We start from the raw sequence: 23,739 nt of genomic DNA on the forward strand, positions 1-23,739 counted from the left end.
GACGCGCGTTATCGAAACGCGAAAGCCCGTCTGTGCTTGAGTACAACAAAAGTAGAAGGAGCCTGGTCTGATCAACTACTTGCGTACAATTTTATCGCTCGGCATTTGTCAACGTTACACATTTTTTTCCTTGCTTTTCGATGCGATTACCGTTGTTCTGTTTCTGTAGTTCTTTCATGAAAGTTTCGGGTAGATTCTCTTCGTGGAAAAGAAATTCGAAACAGTAAAGACAAAGACTACGAAGAACATTGAACAGGAGGGAAGAATACGTCGCAGTCGCGGTCGGGGCACATCGACGGTCGACGCGCATTCTTGGAGCGCGTGGACGGCAATTTTGCGGCAGAAGGACGCCTTCACAATTAGCGGTATCTACCGACGAACGAAGGATGGATTCTTCTTGCAGAGCCGAGTCCCACGCGGCAGCCCGAAGGGATCCTCTCCTTCTCGGTTTTGTCGTTAAGCATTAATTGAGCCCGGCCGTGAAATTACACACACACACACACACAGAGAGAGAGAGAAAAAGTATCCTTCCCTCGCAGAGAGGTAACCGAGAAACCGAATGAATTTCAGCCAGCGGTGTTCCACCCTTTCACTTCCCTTCCCTTCCGTGGTCTCTGTGTCCATCTTTCTTTCTCTAAGCCGACTCTTTCTCGTATTCCTTCCCGCCATGGCTCCTCCAGAACCGGAGACCAACCTGTTATTAAGGGACCCTGGCGATTAGATTGCGCTAATGGCGAACCGCTGTCTCCTTCCGAGGGAAGAATCGGCCAGCTCTGCTTCTCTCTTTTCCTTTTTCTTCGACTATCCAACGTGATTTTTCATCGCGACTACCACTCCTTCTGAGACTTACGACACGGAGAAAACATGTATCCCGTTGTCGAAAATTTAGCAGCGTATCGCAAGTATTCGTGAAGTATTAGGGACGAGATTTTTTCGGACCGTAGCTCCGACACCGGCGTGATTCCATTAAGGGAAAGCTCTTCGCTGATCCTACTTCCGTCACCCTCTTCGTCGTGGCGATTCCCTCTCGCCTAGGATTCACTCACGCCAACACTCTTTTAAGCGCCTCGTATTTCCCGTGGGAACGCGACAGTCCTCGACAAAGGCACGAAAAACGTTTAATAAATAAATTGATCGGGTTTCTCCCTTCCATAGCGTGTCTCATTTTCCTTTTCTCCACTATCGCTTCCCTGCTCCCCGCTACATCCTGGTTTATCCTGTTCTTCCGTTCAGAACTGTACAGGCCTTTTCGTCCTCCGGAAATGCGACACCAAAGGCTACGATTCAACTCACGTTTCATTAGCAGGCTAATGCCAGCTAAACGAGACCATTTCTGCTGGGGGAGAACGTTATCTATACATTTATCGAATATTATTCTTTCGTCGTTACCATTCTATCGAAATCTGTAATCTGCGCCCGCTGGTGCATTATTTGTTGCGCGACTCATTCCCGGTACAAAGTCTAAAACAGAACTCTGTCGTTATCTTAGTAAGCGAGAGAACGTTTGCGAAGCAACGGAGAGTGGATGCCGATTGATGGTGAACGCCATCAATGATGAAGAGAAATCTATCTAATTTCGAAATTATAAGCGGTAGAAACCAGCAAGAGAGCAAGAGAGAAAACGAAAAAAGCCCATCCTCTAATCTCCATTTATTTGCGAATGCATGTACTTTACAGATGTAGAGACCGCGTAAAGAGAGGAATGGATAATTTGCGTTCTAGGCGGAACGTAATCTACTAGATTGCGAGGCACCAAAATTGCCGGGTTAGGAGAGAATCGCTGGGTTGAACTCGACTCGTCGTCGGTTTTGAGAAAAGCAACGTGCCATTAGCGGTGGTCGGCGAGTCGAGTCGAGTCGAGTCATAGTCGGTCTCCCTTAGCCTGTGCCGTGTCGATATCAGACATGCACGCTGGACGGCGAGTCATCGGCGAATAATGCGCGGCTGAAGGGTGTGTCCTTACGAAACAAAGGGAAGAAGCCATTCTTCTTTTGTTTCGTCGAACGCGGAAGAACCGGAACGGGGCTTCCCGTGACGAGGCGTACTCGCGAATGCGCAAGCCGCGCCGCGCCGCGCCGCGTCGAGCCGAGCCAAGCCGAGCCGCTTCCTTGATCTTTGCTCGACCGAAGCATCCTGCTCGTATCCTTCTTCCGGCTTCATCCTCTTCCTCATCCCGCGACAGGCTGTCTGCTCATAGAGGAAACCTACCTTGAGAGATTACAAGTGGAGAGGGTGAGAAATGAAATCTCGGTGTTACCGTTGCGTTCCGCGACGTTATTACAACATTTCCCCTACTCCCTTATGCGCGCATCAAGTACCAATAGCAACGCGAGTCGAAGAGGAAAGGAATCGTACATCCGATGCGCGATGGTACAGAGCGTTGCAACTTTGATTACTTATTCGGATTGAGGGGATTTCGCTGCGGAATGCCGTTGTTCGATAGCGTAATTATGCGACGCAGCATGTCGTGAACGTGACAGAGCTCGAAAAACGCGAGTTCCGATACGATGGCGTCACGTGCGGCAGAGGAACTTTCGTAGCCGAATGCGCGACACGTGTTCGTAGGCTGTGGGTGCTGCTGGACCCGCATCGTTTCAAGGTCCAAGAATACTTGAACAGCCGGCGCGGCGGCGTGCGTCCCGGACATCAAAGAAAGAGCTCATCGATATACGGAAAACAACGAGAAAATTTAGCAGACGATACGAGTCGGTGTTCCGCGAGCCCGAGTTCATCTCCGGGACCTCTGAATTACGAAGAATATACTGTACCGTCTAGTGGAGTTGCGAGGATAGCGGACACGTACCAGTGCGGAATGCACCAGCTGCACGCGTGTAATCTGAGCGTTAAAATGCGTTCGTTGGCGTTAGCACTCCGTTAAGTGATGTGGTAAATTCGTCGAAAATCAGATCTCCCGGAGCTAGACTTGAGCAAATGAAATCGAGACGAATTTTGTCCGAATTGGGTCGATATAGAAAATTATTTCTACCACTGTTTGGAACATGGAAAAAATTCATCGAACGTCTTACGATCTCGGCTTCTCGGAATGTTCCTCTCGAGGATGGTTGAGGCAAACGTAGGGCCCCGAGCAGAGTATCGTAGACCCTGCACCAACACCCCCGCTGAGAGGCAGCTCGAGGGTACCAGAAAAGAGAGGGTGTGGCACTGGAACACCCCTTGGAATCCTGCGGTTATTCCCGCGCGTCGGCGGCCTTTAAACGGCCATATATACCGAACGTGGCATTATACACTATGTATACATACACAGTACATAGTCCTCGCATTGCATAGTCTGTTACGGAACTGCCTTGTAATAGGATAAAAATAACCGTGTTTATATAGGATTACGAGCCGATCATCTCGATTCTACGAAGAATTTCTACGCGAAACCGATGGTTAAGGCCACGAGAGGGTACAATTTTAAGCGATATGGCCGAGATTGCTTCGAATCTATTTGTTATTTTTTGTCTCGTGCAAAATTCGTACTTTACTATCGATCCGTTCTATGACACATTTAACAAGTATTTGGTATTCGTCGATGGTACTGTTTTTCTTCGGACAAGTACTCTATTGCAAACAAAAAGACGATCGAACACCCTGTTTCGATCTCGTTGACCTACCTCTTCTGCTGGTATTATATATTATTGTATTTACCAGTGGAATTGCCGTACTTGTCGCAGTTGACGCGGGCAAATAAATATTGACCGTCCAGGTTGAGACCGCAAACACATCCATTAATAACAAGAACGTAACTACGATGCGAAGCGTGTTTAGCCGTATCCTAGCTCGGTTGAATCCTCGTACCAACAAAATCGAGATTGTCGGTGTCAATTTATATCTGCGGGTAGATTCACCGTTACGCTAGAATAATTTAATAACGTTCGAATACAGGGGCTGCTGCGACTCTGTCTCGTTTTCTGTTCCGGTCGCGCGTCGACGTCAGCGTCGCGTTCGACCTGTCTCTCTCTTCCCACGGCTGAACGTTACTGGCGATTGATTCGATTTCGATCGAAAAAAAGGCTGTGATTGGGAGAGAACACATTTTGTTAATCGATCGCTCCTTTTGCACTTTCAACGTTACATCGAATAAGCAAAGAACACTAATTTCCTGTAACTTGATCTGTCTCAACGATGGATACGTATTACATACATACATACATGTGTATTGAAAAACTGGAACGATCATCTTATCACGGCAGCTCATACCGGAGTCTGAAGGAAACTCGTTGCGCTGCAGCGAATCGAGATCCATCGTATATCGGCGCTCCCACCAGCACTAGCGCCAGCGCCAACGAGAGCGCCAACGAGAGCGCCAGTAAGGAGAGTCTCCCCAGAATCCAGACTCTCGGCTCACCGTAGCGAGTCCAAAGCCCACGTCCATAGTGCGCCCGCTAGCCGATCTGGTGCCCCACCACCGACGCCATCGCAGTCGTTGCCGCCACCACCACCACCACCACCACCACCACCGACGCCACCACCGCCGCCGAAGGGCTCCGAGCTCGAGGTTTCCGCGATAGGAGTCAGTTGGCCGACGCAAGCCGCGCGTGTTGGAGCTTTTGGTGTGTAGGCTTGTTTACGGTGGTAACGTGGTTCTCTGTTCCACGCGTGTCTCGTGCAATGAAATGCACGAGTAAGAACCGCACGATTCGCGTTCCGTTCCTTGGTCCAACCTATCAATTGCTTCGAAAAGGTACGAGATAGTCACGAGTTTATGGATGACGTTTGTTCCGTTGAATCCACCAATGATCCACGGAGGAGAATCGAAGCACGATCGAACACGCTGTTTACGTACTGCATGGATGATAGGGCAAGTGTCGGTGAAGTGGGGGTTGAAGTGGCGGTACAGTGGATAAACAAAGAAAGTGATACGTTGAAAAATATCGGTGAGGTTCTCGGTGCTAGTGGATTTTTCAAAAGGCGGCTACGGCTTCAGGATTCGTCTGCCGGTGTCGAGTAAGTCTCGTAATTTCGTACTTGATCGGTCGTACACATATCTACGTACATAGATATGTAGATAAAGAAGAATTGCGCCTACGTCTTATCGTTAATGGGAATCGTGTAATTACCATTTGCTTCAGTTATCGCGCAAAGAAACTTTTTAATCATTCGACTCCCGAAATAATGATACGACTCGTGTGCTCCGTATTCGAGATTCGATCGCGATCGAAATTGAATCTCCTTTTGAAAAAATTAAACCGAAATAGCAGGCTGGCGAACTCCCCCTAAGCCGTTACTATTCAAACATCCCATGAAACCTATTTAAAAATGCCGCGACCGTATACCATCGTCTCGACGACCATTCTTACGAGCGCGATGACGACTTGCTTCGGAACGGTTCGTTGTGTTACCATTCGTATTAAACTACCGCTAGCGAATAAAGCGATTGTTATGCCGGCTCGCAAATTCGAGCTGGTTATTCGAGTGTTCGGTGACACGGGGTTGCCGTTAATAATATGCAGAAAAGTGCACGGTACGGTTAGGCGAAACCAACGATTTACTTGTTGCTCTCCACGGGAGTGATAAGGTCGAGAAATTTGCGACTGATAAACGAACCGTGACAGTATTTTGATAATTTCAGTGTTTGTTTACATCTAGATACGAAACGAGATAAATTTATAAGAAAGCTCCGCATCGTTTAGCTAACGGAATGCTATTCGGTGAAAATGTTAACATGCCGTGATTCCTAGTTCCGTTCACTGATAATACGAAGAATAACGGCTGTATTTATACGAAAACTATACATATTAGCAATAACTACCTAATAACAGTGGGAAAGAACCGAAATACATATTTACTAGTTCGATGACGACATTTCGATCGGAAGGGAACGCATGTTCTACATTCATGGTATATGTATACTATACGTACCTAACATCGTTACTTTTACTACCTATTATTACGTTGGAGCGTTATTGTAAAAGGATGCTAGAACTTGGAATACTGTAAACTATGGATACAGAAGGAAAAGGAGGAGTTGGAACAGAAGAAAGAAAAAGAGGAGAGGAGCATCCCGATATGTACATGTATAGATATTCCGTGTATTTACGAGGAAACTCGTGCGTTGTGCGCGCCTTCTGGTTCACGATGCATACATTTCGCGTAAATCGCTGAAAACTTACTACCTCCGTTACCACGGGTACCGAACGACTCGATCTCGTATACGCAATTCCAGTAAGTGCCCTCGAATGTTTGTAAATCTCCGTTCGACTCTACGTACGGACGGCCATTTTACGATTATGCGATCCTCGCGAGCTATTCGATCCAGCATCGGTCTGCGATCGTTTATCCGTCGAGTCCGACGAATGTTTCTAGTCGGAGCATGTTTGTTTGCAATGGTCCGTTAAGCGCCCCGATCGATTCTCGCGATCATAGACGCCGCTAACGAGAATCGCTATCGCGACAGACGCGACTATTGTAATCGGTCTTCGATTTCATCGGAACGATGCAATTAATTAATAAATGGCGCCCCGTGCCGACTCATCGTTGACACGAGGAGGCATTAATCGTGACTGCGATATTCTACCAAGAACAATTACCTCTTTGTCTCCTTTGACGGAAACAACGGCCGCACAATAGTTCCTCTTCGAGTCGCGTATTATATAGAAAAATGCATCGACTCTATCGTATCGAGTCTCTTTTAATATGCTTACATTGCTCGCTCGACATTTTTTTTCCATTTCTTTCCTAATTCTGTCAAACACTCAACGTTCACCACGATACCGTATCGCACGTGTTTCTCTTAATTATCTAATCGGCATGTAACTGTTGCGCGACATGCGACATATGACACGCGTCATGCGACTTTTTATAAATATAATCCTCTAAGAAGAAATAAAAGAAATAGTAAACACTTTGAAAACGATTTGATACGCACGGAACAAGCTCCCGCCGTTGACTAAACAATTCAAGCTTCGATGGATAAGAGACCCAGCCGTTATTTCACTTTGACAGATATTATTAACGACTAACCGAGCTACGCACACTTGTACCGACGTAATCATCTTCGCGAAACGGCGCTCGATAGAAAGAGCCCCTGTCGCTCTACGACGCCCTCGCTGCACGTCCGTCTGTCTGGAAAATAAACAAGTCGAGCAAACCGTGCATCATGCCAATGGATCCTCTTCTTTCTGCCCATGGGATGCGCATCGTTTCGTTCCTGTAGAGGAGTGCGACGAGTGCGACGAGTGCGACACGCGCCTCTTTTAATGTCCCCGTCAACGCTGCCTCGCTTTTCAAGTGAGTTCTCGCAGTCGCATTCGCATTCGCAATCGCATTCGCGTTCGTCTTTCGTCTTTCGCCCCATCGCGACCCCCGACTTCCGTTCTTTCTTTCAACGCCACCGGATCGTTATGCATCAGCCAAGTGTGTACGATTACAATTACCGTGCAAAATTCTACCTTTCAGCGATTCTAAATTTAGGACAACAATCCAATCGATGTATGTATTTTTTTTTAGAAACTACTTCTAAAGAGAATAAATCAGTGTTTTGTCGCAGTTTTGTAAAAGAGGCTGAAAACAGTGTAACGAAATTACGAATAAAGTATCGTAACGAGAAGATACACACGTTTTCGAACGTTATCAAAACGAGATGGAGTACAACGCATAGAGAGACGGAACGTCACGATCCGTCGAGCCAGGAAACGCGACGCACGTGATGAGAGTGCGTAAGCCAAGTCGACGTCTCGGACAGTCGTTCTCACCCGGACTTGGACCGTTTTTCATGGCCAGTAAAAACTCGTAAGCGATGCACAGCGCTATCTTGACCGAAAAATCGAACCCCAACTGGTATCAGGTTTTCGATCGACTCGACGGGAAACAACGTTGCGCCCTCGAAGAGGCTGAACCAGGAGAGAAGCCCACCTGGCACGCGCAAACCCTCCATCTGCGTTCTCACGGTTCGGTGTGTTTTATCTGTTCGAATGGAACATTGGCGAAAACTGTGTTTACGCTTGGACGAATTTTCCTGCCGTACCAACTAAACGCGGCTCTCCATTCTCGACGATCGATCGACAAGAGTTCCCGTCGTCTCGAGTCGAAAGATTACATACCTATACGAAATATGCGCAAACAAGACAGAATACAGTTCGGTCTTTCGCGTCTCCCTTTATACGTTCTACCGATATTTCCGGAACACGTCGACATCGTCCGGATACAGTGTTGTATTTTATATTCGTGCAAAAACGTCAAATAACTTTCGCTGTAACGAAAATCGAGCGTGGGTGGCTCGTTTGATCCTCTCCGCGTCCAGGGAAACTTGATGGCACGACGTCGGCGTCGTTGCTCTGGCACGACAAGCACACGCGATCGCGATGGTGTATTTTCAGCAGCAGTGCAGCGACTTTACCCGCCACGAGAATAGAAACGAAACGAAATGAAAGTAAAACATTTGGAAAGGTGGTATTCTTTGATGTTAAAAGTTAAAAGGATAAGGTATACTTGAATTATTTTATCGATTGTTTTGTCCGAACAAGGATAATGGCGAGGCGGGATAGAAAAGATTTCAGTTAGTCTCGGTCTGCGAACCGGTAGCTGAATGATTCAGGCTCGAGGATCCCTGCTCTACCTGTTGTCACGCGATACCCGTGCTGCCCTTCGAAGCTTTTAAACCGCTTTTAAGTCGCAACCGCGTTCACCTCGACGCCTGAAATCCCGACTCGTCGAGAGGCGGGCGGGGTCCATCTCTTTCACCAAAGGGAAGAGCCGGGTTCGAAACGAGCGGCACAGTGCACAAGCTGTCCGCTCGTACGAGTGCCGAAGAAGAGCCCTGCTGGAACAGGTCCTGTGAAAAGAAACAGCTTTTCTGGAGCGACTCGGTCGGGGGCTCCAGCAGTGAATAGCACTCGAGTTCTCGCGTTTATCCCGACAAGGAGGAAAGCCCCAGAGAAATGAGAGAGGGAAAGAGAATACGAGGTATTCGTGGCAATTGCAGTGTGAAATCGCCATGTGTTCATCCGCACGGCACGGCACGGCACGGCACAGCACGGCACGGCACGACGTCGGTGTCGGCGTCGGCGTCGGCGTCGGCGTCGGTCGGTGTCGAGTGTTTTAAGCCTTTGAGTGATAATACCGGGCACGTTTATAAATTGAGTCCTCGTCCTGAAGGATTAGATCGGGCTCTCGCGATGGGAAATCTGTGTAGGGAAGCCGATACGCTCGCATAATGCACGTTTCACGAGCTCGTCGCCACGGCGTGGATTATTCCACGGCATGAATCTCCGAGAGTATTTTCGTTCCGTATGCCGTATTTAGGTATGATCTGTCCTTTCGTTAATTATTAACGTTGTTGGTTATCGATCGGAATAGACGCGAAGACCGAACGGATCTGGCTTCGAGAGAACAAATGAGTGGGCGAACGGGAAGAGCTGTTACATTGAACGCAACGCTTTTCAAGCGTTCTTTGTTGAATTCGAAGAGACTAGGGAGGATAGGCGCCATGCGGAAATTTTGCGTGCGGGAAAGTGCGCGGTGCCACTGGAATATTTAAATGGCAAGGGTTGGCTGCCAGCCGGTACCTAAGTGCCACTCTCGCTCTTCTAACCTTCTTTTATGTATTCCAGTGGAAACAACTAACATTAAATTCGCGCAGCGTCCATGTTTCGTAACTTTGATCGCGAGCCATCGATCGTTACCGTTTCCATGTTTTTTCCTACCACAATCTTGGTTGCTTTTGGATGCTCGAGTAACAAAGCGTATACTCGTATTTAATTCTTTCGTTTCGGTTATTCACTCTGCTGGAACCCTCCCACTGAATGGCACTCTACTTTTAATGTTGCAGATGTAATTTACCGGCACCGAGAGATACTCCGATTCAAGTGCAGCGATCAGTCCCGAAATTCTCCAATATTCGTGTATCGTCGTCGATGTAAGATGAACGAATGACCCGCGTGACGGTAACACGTACGCGATGAGGCCGAAATCGTGTTTCTTGTTTCTGTTGTTCTGTGTGCTGCTACCAGGCCTGGTGCGTCCATTCACATCCGGCGAAGGTGAGTCGTATTTATTTAACGTGATTAATTATACAGGCATAGTTATTACACTAATACATACTTGTTACTTATTTCCATTTTTCTTATCATAACTTTGTCTTATATGACTCCTGCTAGCCCTCTTATAGCTAAACCTGTCGCATACTACAACCCCTGATTAGAATGCCTAACCATAATTACGATTGGAAATAACAAAGGAGCATAACGGGAAGCAGTTTTCTTTTGGGTTATTTTTGCTGGTAGAATCGATATGTCTGTATGGATTTATTGAGAATTATTAACATGTGCGATAACCGAAAGGTCCGTTGTCATATTTTTTGCGATTTCCTCGTTAAAAAAGAAAGGTCGTGTTCGTACCTCAAGACACGGGGGCCTAGAGGCTATCGCGTTCCGAGGAAAGGGAAAGGAAGCGGAGGAACCAACTAGATCTAATTATACGGCAAGTCAGTGGCGTTGATTAGTGGTAGGCATAACCGGCCGGTTACGTTACGCCAGTCGTTTTCGATGATGGATTACTAGTTTTAAAGCGACCTTACGCTCCCTGCGAGAGGTTGAATCCTCCGGTTTGTTGGTTCGGTGCCCTTTTGCGAAATCACGCTCCCAACTAACTAACGTTCCCGACATCCAGCGGACGCGCGTCATCGCGAAGCGATGCGAGAAATGATGAATGGCGTCCGACGGAAAAAATGTAACGCACGACGATAGAAAGTTGACGGTATACCGGCTACTTGTCGCGGAACATCTTTTGGAATAATTACAGTTCTCGCATTTGGTATCACTTGTCACGTTCAACGCGCGAAATCGCGTCCGAAGCGAGATCGTGCTCCGATTCTAGCAAACGTGTCGCGACGCGAGGACGTTGAAAGACAATCGACGACGCGACGGGAAGCTACGCCGCGCCAACGCGAGAGTTCTTCTTCTGCCATGGCCAGCAACAGCAAGCGAACGTGCAACACCAGACTCCGCGTGTATGCGCGCGCGTGAATAATTACCACGACGATTTATAGCGACGTGATATCGCGTCATAATTTTGCTGGCTTGACTGCCGCTACCGCGCGGCACTGTGAAAAATATTAGTTGCACTAATAATTAACGAGCCGAGACGAGGTTGCGTTCACCGCTTCGTCGTCACGTTTTGGCCACGGTGATGTCGTCACCGTTTCTACTTGGTATCGCGGTAAATTTTTCAAACTCGTTTCCTTTCAAGACGACACGAATCTCGGTCAGTGTTACCTCACGACTGGGTTAATTTTCAATTTTCGAAGAATTGGAGATGCACTTGCAAACCCGTTCAGTTCCGAACCTATAACGGTACTCTCTCGTCGGATTCACCGAGAGTCTCGTGAGAACCTATTACTCATCCGCGCAGCGTTGACGCGTTGACGCGACCTCGTTCCTTCGGTAAGTTTCACAAGTAAATCGCGATCAAGGTTTGCGATACGAGTTTCGATCGGTAACGAAACGTAGCCAGACACGGACTCGAAGATAGCGGGAGGTCGGTGGATCTGGTAAAATCGCCTTAAGCAAAAATGCAAACAGCGTAAAGGCTAGTTGGTGGGTTCGCTCGACCGGGCAATTACCCGGTTAGTTCCACGGCGGAACGAGGTCTATTCTCGAACCGGCCGCAGAGAAATAGCGGGGCAGGGGTCGTAGTCGAATGCAAAACAAACATAAAAAATAAGTATGAGCGACAGAGAATGGGGGAAAACTCTTTAATCTCTCGTAATCTCTCATCGACCCAATGCCCATTCTCCATTCTCCCTTTTATCGCATACCTCTCTGTCTGTTTCTACCATTCTTCTCGTTGCCGCGACGAAAGGTCGGGTCAACTTTAATTATCGTAAATCAAACGAGAGAGTGGCGTGCAGAGAGAAGGCCCCGCCAGTTGCGTAAGCGTGATTATCGTTGAAATCGAGGAGAATGTCGGGAAAGTGTGGCCAAGTAAAGCACAGAGCTTGAGGAGATTAAGAAAGTATCGATCGAATCAACAAGGTCGAACCTGATTTCATCTCGGTGTCGATCGTAAAAGAGCGATCGGGCTCCCCGTTGATTCCTCCTCGTTGTCTGTACTGATCTACACTCGAGCATGTTTTCTCCAAAAGTTTTACTTTGTATCGAAAACAAAGTATGTACTTGCAGACATCTTCTTCCAAACAGTTAACTCGTTGGCGACGTCTCTCTTTCCAGTCACCGTTTCCATTTCCTTTTCCGTTTTCGTCGCGAGTTCCTTCTTGGCCACTCGTGGCGCCAGGCTCGCGGTGAATCGTGGACCGTCGGCGTCGTAAGAACATTGTCGGAACATGGCAGGCACCCTTGTTAATTAAGAGGCGCCATGTGTGGTCTGTTGCTCGTAGATATACGCTGAAACTGTACACGGTCACGCTTCTGACTCTAGCCAGCGTAATACGTGGTCAAGCCACGTAGTAGCCGCGCAAATGCGTCTCGTAGAGGTTGTGCATATACGAGTAAACAGTCGGTATGCGCGCGTACGGGTAGAGTACAGAGCTACACGTATCGCGTACACGCTCAACGGACGTAACCACCGTATCCAGCGGAGAGACTCGATTAACCACTCTATGTATCCAGTCAGGTTGGCCTAAACGGGATCGTACGATAGATACATCAAAAACCGAACACGGACAAAGGCAACGGATGGATCCTCTCTTCCAACACGATCCTCGCGTACCTACTCGAGATTCGAGTTCGATCGTTGGTATACGGTCTGTCTAACGAGAGATTTCGCAAAGATCTGTGGCGGCTGATTCGACACTGCCGGAAGATTGGATACCTACAACGTTCCGCGGCAAATTATCGGAAACCGATGAGCCTGCTTTTTTTCTGACGAATCGAGCCAGCCCCGCGTGTCGCGTGACGTTGCACAATTAAGTTGGCCCGCAACCCCTGCCCTTTTTCCCTCGGGATCCTTTTTTCTTTTTTCTTTTTTCTTTGTTCTTTGTTCTTTGTTCTTTGTTCTTTGTTCTTTTCTAGAAAGAGTACGGGACCTAGAAGCGCTGTTTAGTCCGCGGCGGCCGGCCGACCGGGATATTTGCCGGCAGCAATTACCGTTGTGCGATGTAGAAATGGCTTTGCAAAAGTTGCACCGTTCGACAGATATAGCTAATCTGCCGCAACGAACGACGATAATCGAAAAGCTCGTCGTTTCGAATCCAGTCTTGTTATTTATTGTATTTACTGTCGTACTGTCGTCAACCGTGATCGAACCGAACCTTTTTCCAAATTTACCGAGTCCGCCCGCGCTGGTCAACCAAACAACTGCGATGCATTGTGTAGGTAAAATCAAAGTATCGGCAAGTTGCACGAACGACATTATGTACACGAATCAAATATTTCGAATAGATGCGCGATCGTGTGCAAAAGATGGACGAAAAAATTACGAATTCGAGAACGTTATAACGTCATCGTCGACGTGACGTCGGGGTCGGTTCAATCAACGATATGGTTCGCGGTCGGGCATCCAAAGTGGCTAACGAGGATTTTCGTATGAACTGATTCGCATCCGGGCAAAAACTGGCAGCCGCGATTCCACCGGACCTCGTCGGACAGCCGATCGAGACCCATTATTGGAAACCGATGAAAATTCTCTTTTAGTCGCGCCTCGATTCGCTACGGGTACGTCACGTTGCTGAATTTTTTTGTTTTATTTTTTCATTCGTTTGCCGACGCTTCTCATTTGCCCGTTGCCCTATTCCTATCTCACCGAGCAGCATATACATATATGTATATCGGAGAGATATCTGCCGGCATCGGATATAAATTCTGACATTTTTTTCCACGGGAGGGAAATTTTGTCCTCGCTCCTGGACGATGTGAAAAATAGCGAGAAACGGCAGCACGATAAAAACCAGCCAGTTGCACAGCTGTGACATCTGTCGATCGCCATGTTGCGTTCTACGTTCGTAGATCTTATCAAAAGTCACCGGAATATCGAAATTAGTCGTTAAAAATATTTTATAAGGACAGGTAAGTACTATTGTAGTAATAGGGATCGTCATCGACGAGTTAGCTTTTTTATTATTCTGGTTTTAAGCAAAACGAGACGAAAACGATATAGAGCAGTACCGATTATCGCGATGAAAATTGTGACCCCCAGCCAAATGTCGCACGGGGATAAAGGTCTAACCACTCGTTGGTGGGAAATGCATCGGACTTGTGCACCGGTGCGCCGCGTAAATCCGAAAATTCATTACTGCAGCGTGCGCGGTGCGATTGTTCGTAGCCAGAACGCAGAGTTTCGGGCTTGCGAAACGGCGCGCGGCGCGGCCGGCATTAATGGGCCGGGGTCAGGATTTACTAGACGGAAGGGGCAAGAGGCCAGTGGGAAGGGACTGACCATTGTTGACAAGCAAATATAGAATTTTCGCGATTCCAATTGAACGTACCGTGAATAATGTCTGGCACGAATTAATAACTCGATCGTAAATTTCGATGTACGTTTCGATTGTATTTGGAGTTGGAACGACTGACTGGCTACGTGGTTTTGTGATTCTTGCCGCAAAAATGATCGTAATCCGATTCGCAAGATGATAAGGGATGCGACGGCATTCGTTTCGTTTCGTTTCCCTTCGTTTTTACCATTCATCGAATTTCGTCGTTTGTAATGGTATGGTATAGGAGAACCGAAAATCAAACTTGATAGTCTACTTTCAGAAGGTGATGATGCCGCGGAGGACGAGGATTCGTACCTCTTGGAGGACGACGACGACGTACCATCGGCCACGATAGCCACGGATACCGAGCTGATCTCGGAATCGGGCGGTCATCTGCCGGTCTTTCTCACGGAACCAGTCGATTCCTTCGTGGTTAAGAACAAACCAGCCACGTTACATTGCAAGGCTGCTCACGCGTTGCAGATCTATTTCCGTTGCAACGACGTCAGAGCAGACGAATCGCAACAGCAAGATTTTGTGGATCCCCATACTGGGACCAGGATAGTCGACTGCGAGCTAAACGTAACCAGAGATCACATCGAGGAGTACTTTGGGAGAGACAAGTACAAGTGCGAATGTTTCGCATGGTCAGGATCCGGACAAATTAAAAGTCAACCAGCGATCGTCGATGTTGCCTGTAAGCGAAGAAATATTTTTTTCCGAAATTTTCCATACCTCTACGCATGCTCGCAATTAAAGTCTGTCTAATACACGTTAACGAGTCTATTATACAAACGTTGTAACGCGTCTTTATTTTAACATGGCAGCGATTTAGCATAATATTGCTCATATCATAAATATTTAGCTTCCGACAGTTGTTTGCCCGTTCGTCACGTTGACAGTTACGAGTTTCGTCTTAGTTTGCCCACGTCCGCGCCCCCTCGTAATTATCTTGATTCTCCTAAGCGAGGTCATTATTTAATTCCGACCCTTAATGCAAGGCAACGGAATGACCGGACTTTCTAAGAGAATCAATTTAGGAAAGAACCATTTGTTCGTCGTCGTTACGGACTCGCGTAACTCGAGTTGAAACAAACATTTCGTCCTCGAAAACAGCGAACAGAACAAACAATTCCTTTAATTCGAAACTAGCTACCGGTATTTCAGACATTGCACGTTTTATTTCTCCAGACTTGAAGAAACAGTTCGAGTCTCCGCCGTACTCTGTATCCGTCGAGGCGGGACAAAGCACCGAACTGAGGTGTCTACCTCCGGTGGGAGTGCCATCGCCGAGGGTCTACTGGTTAAGAAATAACGTTCCCGTCGACACGGAGTCGGATACGCTGTTGGTATCGAGCGAGGGACATCTTCTCGTTGGTCAGGCGAAACTTGGCCATCAAGCGAATTACACTTGCGTTGCGGAGAACATTGCCGCCAAGAGACTGAGCGAGCCCGTCAGCTTGACGGTTTACGGTGAGTATCTTGCTTTGACAATTTTATTAAAATAATAACGCCTTCTTCCGGCATTTTTAAGGGACCCTACGAGCACGGCTATGTTAATTTCGTTACAGTGAACGGCGGATGGTCCTCGTGGTCAGCCTGGTCGGAGTGTCACTCGAGATGCGCCAAAGGAGGCCAGAAGAGGACGAGAACGTGTACGAATCCTTTGCCGATGAACGGGGGACAACCCTGTCTCGGACCATCCCAGCAAAAGATGGACTGTAATACCGCTTGTCCCGGTGAGACATTTTTTTTATGTACAATATTATTATACAAGTTCGAAATAAGATTTCAAGAAAACACCACGTTTCCTTTACGGACAAGTCGCGCCTGGGTTCCGCGATAGAGGCTTTTCGTGCATCCTCCATTTCCCAACGATAGCTAGTAGTAGCTAGTAACATACGTTCAGGCCATGAAACAGCGAGATAGACTGCTCGTTCTCTGTTGGTTCGATTCAAAGTCATGTAACGACGGCCCGACGCCGACGATGCCGATGGTCGAGCAGGTTTTGCCACGACAAACCAATATTCCGATGCTGAAGAGAGGGAACTCTCTCGTTTGATTTACGAGCTTCCCCCCTTTTCCTCTCACGGTTGCTTGCCCGTTGCGTGCCGTCTTCCGCCTCGTCCCCCTTATCGTTCTTTCTCTGTTTGCTTCTTTCATCCTGCGTTGTTGGCTGGCTCTCTTAAATTGTATTCACCTTTCGAAAACGTTTGCGACATTCTGAAAGACACCTGCGTCGCATCACCGTTGAGAGTCGTGCCGAGTGTATTGAAACGTTCGCCGAGGACAACGTCCACGAAGAATCGAGGATCCACGGAGACACTTGAAATATTAACCCCTCGTTTGTTGCGGCGCGTAGAATTTTCATGGTACACGTTACACATTGTCGCGATTCGGTTAGTCGCGACCGTACTACGTTTTCCTTGAGCTCCACTCGTTCCTCTCGCCGATTAACCGTCTGCTTTTGATAACGCACCTGCATTTCTTTTGTTCGTCACGCTTACTTTGGAACAGTCGGCGTGTTGGAGGAGTTTACCAACACTTTAGGTAAGCAACCGCTTTTCCGTTTATCTAGAAAAGAAATTAAAAAACAACTTGAAATATTTACATACAAGTATCACGCGGCGATCGAGAAGCACGTCAGCGTAACGATCGAATCGTTAGCCTAAACTATGGTATGCCTAATCGAAGAATAGCGTACATTTTTCACGTAGAAATATACGTAAAGATCCGAGTACATACCGAGTACCGAGTACCGAGTACCGAGTACCGAGTACCATGTGCTTACGACCGATCCAACTGTTTGGCTTGTACTTGGCCGGTAACCTTTGGTCCATCGTATTAACGTGGTATTGTCGATTCTGCGAGAGTACATGGTATAGTGTCCGAGCTGTCTTCTTTTCTCTCAATAGTGGTGGACGGAGGATGGTCCAGATGGTCGGCATGGTCAGTGTGCGGAAGTGACTGCACGCATACCAGAAGAAGATCGTGCGACGAACCGCCGCCAAGCCATGGTGGCCGAGTTTGTCAGGGTAGGGATATCAGCGTAACGAATTGCACAGGCGGCATGTGCAACGGTAAGTGATGATTTCGACGAGTTTGACATATTATTATAGGTGTAGATTCGACTCTCCTTGCTCGTGAATAATTTTAAGCTAAATTATCTAAACGATAATTCTTCTTGGTGACGAGCTACTCTCATTCGTCTTCCAATTACCACGTCTACGTATTTCTATTTGTTTATCGTTCGATCGTTGTTGTTTTTAGCTGGCCCCGGTGGTGGCAACGGCGGCGCGAGACTGGGTGGCACGCACTTGACCGAACAAGGTGAGTGTTTAGCGTATTTTTTGATTTTCCATCGTAATAGTTTGCCGAAAGAGAAGGATTTCCGTTCGTAGGTTCGTTGGCGGTACGCGGAAAGTTAGACGATTAGACGAGTAGCGTTCAGTGACGTACATGAATCGAAAAGTACCCTTGGTAGTAAACTAGCAACGACGCGATCGCGTTCGAGTCTATTTGTCGATCATGTTTTCCGCATCGACGAGAAGCATCGAAAGCCCCCTCAAATATTTACTTTTAATTACGCGAACCGTTAATTATTGACGCTTCGCGAGGGCTCCAGGACGCGATCACCGGCCCCCAACGCGATCCAAACAATCGTAACAATGAGATGACGGCCAGGCGCGGCGCGGCGCGGTGCGGCGCGCGGGTAGTGTAGGGCACGGGCGCGGGCGGTCCACTGGTCCATATAGATTCAGACACCCCCTTAGAGGTGGACGCTTCTATCGACCAAGCCACATCAAAGTTGCACGCGATACGCTTCGAGCTATGGCTCTCTTCCTGGTCGAACGGTGGAGGGTGGTGGTAACTATGGTGTACGAGGGAGGTAGGGACTTTAATATCGAAGAAAATTATGTAATCGGCAGCCGTTACGCCCCTCGGCCTCGGCGTCGGCGTCGGCGTCGGTGTCGCGCAACGAGAAAATTGATCGTGCATGCAAATAAAGTGCCATTATCCGTTGACGGAACTCTGAACGTGTTCATGGATCGCTGAGTGGCGAGATGGTCGTTTAAGAACTACCCTTTGCATCCAGAAGCAAGTTTGGTTTTCGCGAAATTTTGGTTTTGGTTTTCGACCAATTGCCAAATTATCTTACTTTGTATAGAGGATTCGGCAACATCTCTCAATGTTTTTTCGCAAAAATGTCTTCTTCTCGGCTTGGTCTATGAATTAAGAAAACGCTAAGAAAATAAATCACCACGCTCCTACGCCACATTTCGCTCTATTTTACAAAGGCCGAGGGTCGCGAACGCACCCTTGATCCAGGAGTAACGGGATGTACAACTATTGCGATTTAGAATGTCTCTCTTCTTTCCAAATTCGTATACGTTTTCTACAGCGCGCCGTGTACGTATATTGATGTTCGAAGCACGTGTCCCCGAGACAAGCGTGCTGTCAAGCAACAGACGCACATGATCCTGCGAAGGAAAGCTGCCCTTTGAGAGTCACGTACCGGCGTTAGAGCCGAGAATGGCTTTGACATTCTAAAATTGGAAGAAGCTTTGGAACGTCAGCCGTCGGTTCGCCGTGGTATTTCTTGAAAATCTTTGGAGGCGGTGCGCGCATTTTAAGCGAGTCAGCCTCGGCGTCGCTTCGGTTAACAATTAAGTATGACGACAAGAATTTGAAGGATCGATTATCGCGTCGCTCGATTGCTCGCATCGGAATGGTTCTAAAAATCAGTGTAACGCTTGTCGACCTCGATGGAACGACGACCTCTGTTCCAAACTGTAGTCGCTTTCAAAGTAGCATCGTGAATCTCTCGATTCGTTGGATCCGTTTCATCTTTCGACCATCGCCGTCCTCCGTCCACCGTCGAAACTTGAAAACATCGTTTGATGTTCACAGCGAATCGCCAGATGGATGTGGCTCTGTACGTTGGTCTGACTGTCGCCTGTCTGGTAATCGGTGGACTGGCATTTTTCTTAGCGAAGCTTCTGAGGCGCAAAGGTCGAGACCATTCTCTTTACTCCATGGCCCGTAACGGTAAGCATGTCAAAGATGAAAAATAACCCCGGAGTTGTAGGCGAACGAAGGAGTGAATGGCGCCGAGGCGGTTCCCTGAGAAGATGTAATTATACGCACGATAGAAGGAACGATAGTTGGCTTTTTCAACGAGATCGCGCGACACTTTTTCTTTTATCCAATTGAAAAATTCTCGGTCCTTCGTGCGCCCCGCCAGAATTAAAACGATACTATTTCGATGTTTTCTTGATGCTATGCGTTCGTTACTTTCATCTACGGAAACGGGTCACGAGACACTGAAATAACAATCGAGTTTATTATTCGTGTATACAGGTAAGAATAGAAGGTACATACTCGTAGAATCGTTGTACCGATATGTCGCGGAACGAACGATTATGCCAAGTATGGATAATAGAAAAGTAGCTTGTATCGATGTACGATATAATAGATACATTAGATAGTTGATAGAATTGCAGGGGGAAAAGTAAAGAGTTGCGATAAAGAATATAGAGAATATAGAGAATATAGAGAATATAGATATACATGTAGATGTAGAGGAACGGAGAGTAGATACGAAAGTAGCGAAGCTCGTTGCTCCGAAAGACGGAATAGTGTCACAGCGGGCGGCGTCTGTCCGCAGCGCGCAGAGATACCCACGAGCCGTGGCTCGGCGGTGTGCGTTTCAGAATTCCAGCCAGAGTTCTTCCCGGACCAGGACAAGAAAGTGAGCCTACAGCCGGATGTAACGGCGACGAGCGTGCCGGCTTGCTACGAGTATCCTTTCGACCCGAAGTTGTCGATGTCGAGATCCCTTTCCGAGCACCATTACGACGTTCCACATCTCTCGATCGGGCCGCAACCCTCGGCAATGTCGCCGACCCCGAGCACCTCGACCCAGGAGTCCTGCAGCGACAAACAAATTCATTCCGACTGCGAGAACAGCGTCGCTAGTTCCTACCCGTCCTCCGATTCCACGTATAACGTTGCCTCGGAAAGCGTTAGGCTGCCGAAGCTGGAGACCGGAAACGTAGCTGGAGCGGCGGTGAATACGCGCGGCGCGTTACTGGTGCTTCCGGACGCCGGGATATCGATGTCGGTGCCCGAGGGAGCTGTGCCTAAACCACTTAGGGAGGAACTCTACCTGGCGGTGCTCAACGAGGATCGGTTCAGGCCCCGATTACCCGGTAAGCGATGCGTACACGTGTTATTAAGCGAGTCGGTCCGTATCGCGATATCGTTAGAAATGGATAAATACTTGGCGATTAATTCAATTGCAAGTTTCTTACCTTTATTAACGAATCGGACAAGTCATTTTTAATCGAAACTCTCGCACTCGCACTCGCACTCGCATTCGTACTCGTACTCGTACTCGATGCAAGTGTAGAAAACTTTTTACGTCCTACTCGTATCGAAGCAGAATCCTAACTTTTATTCGTAGATGGTATCACGCAATTATCCGCGGTGGTAACGTGCGGGCCTTCGTCGGCAACCTTCAACAAGCCTGTGATTCTTCAATTCGAACATTGCGCGATGCTTCATCCGGCTACGTGGGAATTGAGCGTTTGGGCGTGCGACGGGTTGAGCGTCGAGGACGGGACGGCGATCGTGTCCTCGAAAGACTATCAATCGATGATTACGTGGACCAGGGTGCTAACTTTAGGCAACGAGACGATCAACACGCCTTTGTTCACGCAGCTGGATCACGCGGAAGCGTTCATCGTGACCGAGCAGTTGCGGGGTTACGTTTTGGCTGGGCAGAGCTGCGAGAACTCGATCGCAACAAAGAGATTACGATTGGCGTTGTTCGCGAGCCAGGCCGGCCAATGCTGCGTAAGGGTGTACGCTGTCGAGGACACCAAGGCAGCGATGAAGGCGATCCTCGATCGAGAATCGCAGATCAGGGGATATCTGTTGGACAAGCCGCGAACGTTGCTCTTTCAAGACAACGGAGAGTCGCTTTGCGTCAGCTTGGAAGAGGTTGGCAACGAATGGCAGAGCAAATCGCAATCGGACCGACAGGAAATCGGTTTCCGGGACGCGTGGAATTGTCAAGAGAACACGAAACACGTAACCTTTAGTTTGGACGCAGCCTTCGGACCTACCTCCACCAGAAGCTACAAGCTTCAAGTCTCGCAGGGGAACTCGGACACGAGGCAGGTGTTCAGGATTGTCTACGACGGCGCGAAACAATTGATTTCCTCCGGAAGCGTCACCAGGCCGCTCAGAGAGGTGACCGTGGTCAGCAGCGGGCATGCTAATAACGCGACCACGGACTCTACTACCCTGAGACCGTTTCGGTTTACCAGGTCCCTGAGGAAGCAACTTTGCCAGTGTCTCGACCCACCGAACGCTCTGGGTAACGACTGGAGAATGCTGGCGCAGAGGCTTCAAGTTGATAGGTTAGCTACTTTTTCAAATCACCTCTTCCTTTAAATGTTCCTACACCTAAATGTCCTTAAAATTTTCTTACACTCTCTTTCGAGACTTACTTGATAATAGAAAACACGCATCACTCGGTTACGTTTCAGGTACATCAATTATTTCGCGACGAAATCCAGTCCGACCGAACATATCCTGGATCTTTGGGAAGCAAAGCATCACGAACCCACAGCCGTGACGGACTTGTTGAACCATCTTCGAGTGATGGGCAGAACGGATGCAGCCACGATTTTGGAAGCGCAACTCGGTCCGTGGCTTTGAACTGTGCGAGGTGTCGAGGTGTCATACTCTCGGGACATATCCAGTGGTGAGTGAAAACGAAGAAGCCCGCGTAGACGGCCAAAGTGAACAGTGATTCAGCGAGTGGTCAACACTGAACACGAAATTCCTCGATCTCGTACAAGTCGGTTCTCTGGGCAAACTCGTCCAAACGCTGCCTTAATTGCGCGCAACTGTTGCGTATTTTGTACATACTACATACATACTACCTAGACCGCGACGACACGACGAGAAACGATACGTTTACCGCGAAATCGTACCTAATAATCGTCAACGAAGTAACTAGAACTGTGCATTTAGATGGATATACATATGTGTACATACGTATTAAAGATTTGCGAGCAAATGACAATGAATATATCCATTTAGACGGATGTTTATATATAAATATAAATAGATAGACGGTTAAGTAGATAGGTAGGTAGAGGAGATCGAACGAGGAACGAGCGAAAGCGAAAGATTGGCATCGTTCCACTGCGATACAAAAAAAAAAAGAGAAAAAAAAAACACGAAAAATTGAAGGTAAATGGAACGCGTTTTATCGATTTGTTACATGGACTCACGGGCACGAGTGGCCAGTGATTTCTCGGAGGATGATCGTGCCAAAATTCTCACTCTGGGTTTCGAGGAAGAAACGTTTCTGTTGATGTTTGTATCCACAGTTTGTTGAAAATGACGTGTTTCTTTCGTGCCCGTCGACAATACGTGCCGCCCGCGCCGGTATACGATTTTTTTTTAAGAAAAGTAGTAAGAACGATCGGGTGCGGACGTTCGATCGGATTAGATCGATCTCGATTGCGATACATCGAATCATTTTAATCGACACCAGTTTATTTGGAAGAACTGTATATTTGTTACTTTCGACGAATAAAATATTCTTGTATACCTTGAGCAGTCGTTGACGCATTCCATCCGTTTCTATTCATCGCGGCTACTTTTTCCCACCATCATCCTTGTTTTTATTTTCAGGTTTCAGTCGCTCCCACGACTCGTTCGATAGAGACGAAATGTTTTTTCGATACATTTTGTTTGTACATTCTTTTGTACGCTTCCCCAACCGATGGGCCTCAGTTCCAGTCGTGATATTAATTTAAACTCGAGTGTTTAACAAAATTACAAACACGACGCGTTGGAAACTGTGAGACGCCTGCAGACTCTTTTTCTCGCGATTGTCATCGAGTAATGTTACAATTGAAAGTGGAGTCGAAAAAAGCCGGAGAATCCCGTGACGGTTCCTGACCGTGTTCGGACACCGCAGTGCTTCGGGTCGTCAGTGTCGGCGTCATTGCGTAAACCTAATGGAATGCGCACAAGTGTTTTTCAAGTGGTCCAGCATGTTGCCGGTCGGAAAGTCCAAGTGCGCATAAAAATAGCTCGAAACGAACAGTTACTTTTCTCTCTACGACGGACGAGATGAGCTTCCGATGCCATTTTTACTCGTCGCACGATTGCGAGATGGACGCTTCGGTATGTCGAATCCTCATTGATATGCGTCTACCGATAGAAGCAAACCTTGATTACACCCTTCAGCCAGAGGTTCTCAAAGTATTCGCACCAAAGCATCCGCGTCTATATCGTTGGACTCTGAAACTGATCTGCATGGGTCGTTGCTTCTTTCATTT

General features: G+C 47.8%; 1 protein-coding gene across 2 annotated transcripts; it reads left to right on the plus strand.

Annotated features, from left to right (window-relative positions):
- Window positions 1–4,503: 4,503 nt before the first annotated feature.
- On the plus strand, window positions 4,504–23,008 carry LOC128876546 (netrin receptor UNC5C-like). Of its 2 annotated transcripts, XM_054123005.1 has the most exons (12): window positions 4,504–4,950; window positions 9,773–9,983; window positions 14,652–15,068; window positions 15,563–15,844; window positions 15,943–16,110; window positions 16,889–16,921; window positions 17,287–17,451; window positions 17,642–17,701; window positions 19,283–19,420; window positions 20,086–20,583; window positions 20,838–21,798; window positions 21,928–23,008. In XM_054123005.1, the coding sequence occupies exons 2-12, from the start codon at window positions 9,902–9,904 to the stop codon at window positions 22,097–22,099; spliced, it is 2,976 nt and encodes a 991-aa protein (XP_053978980.1). In that variant the 5' UTR covers window positions 4,504–4,950; window positions 9,773–9,901; the 3' UTR covers window positions 22,100–23,008. The 2 variants fall into 2 exon arrangements, with proteins under 2 accessions (XP_053978980.1, XP_053978981.1); XM_054123006.1 differs by lacking the exon at window positions 16,889–16,921 and having other exon boundaries at window positions 4,505–4,950.
- Window positions 23,009–23,739: the final 731 nt, after the last annotated feature.

This window comes from Hylaeus volcanicus, chromosome 5 (genome assembly GCF_026283585.1).
Source record: "Hylaeus volcanicus isolate JK05 chromosome 5, UHH_iyHylVolc1.0_haploid, whole genome shotgun sequence".
Lineage (NCBI taxonomy): Eukaryota > Metazoa > Arthropoda > Insecta > Hymenoptera > Colletidae > Hylaeus > Hylaeus volcanicus.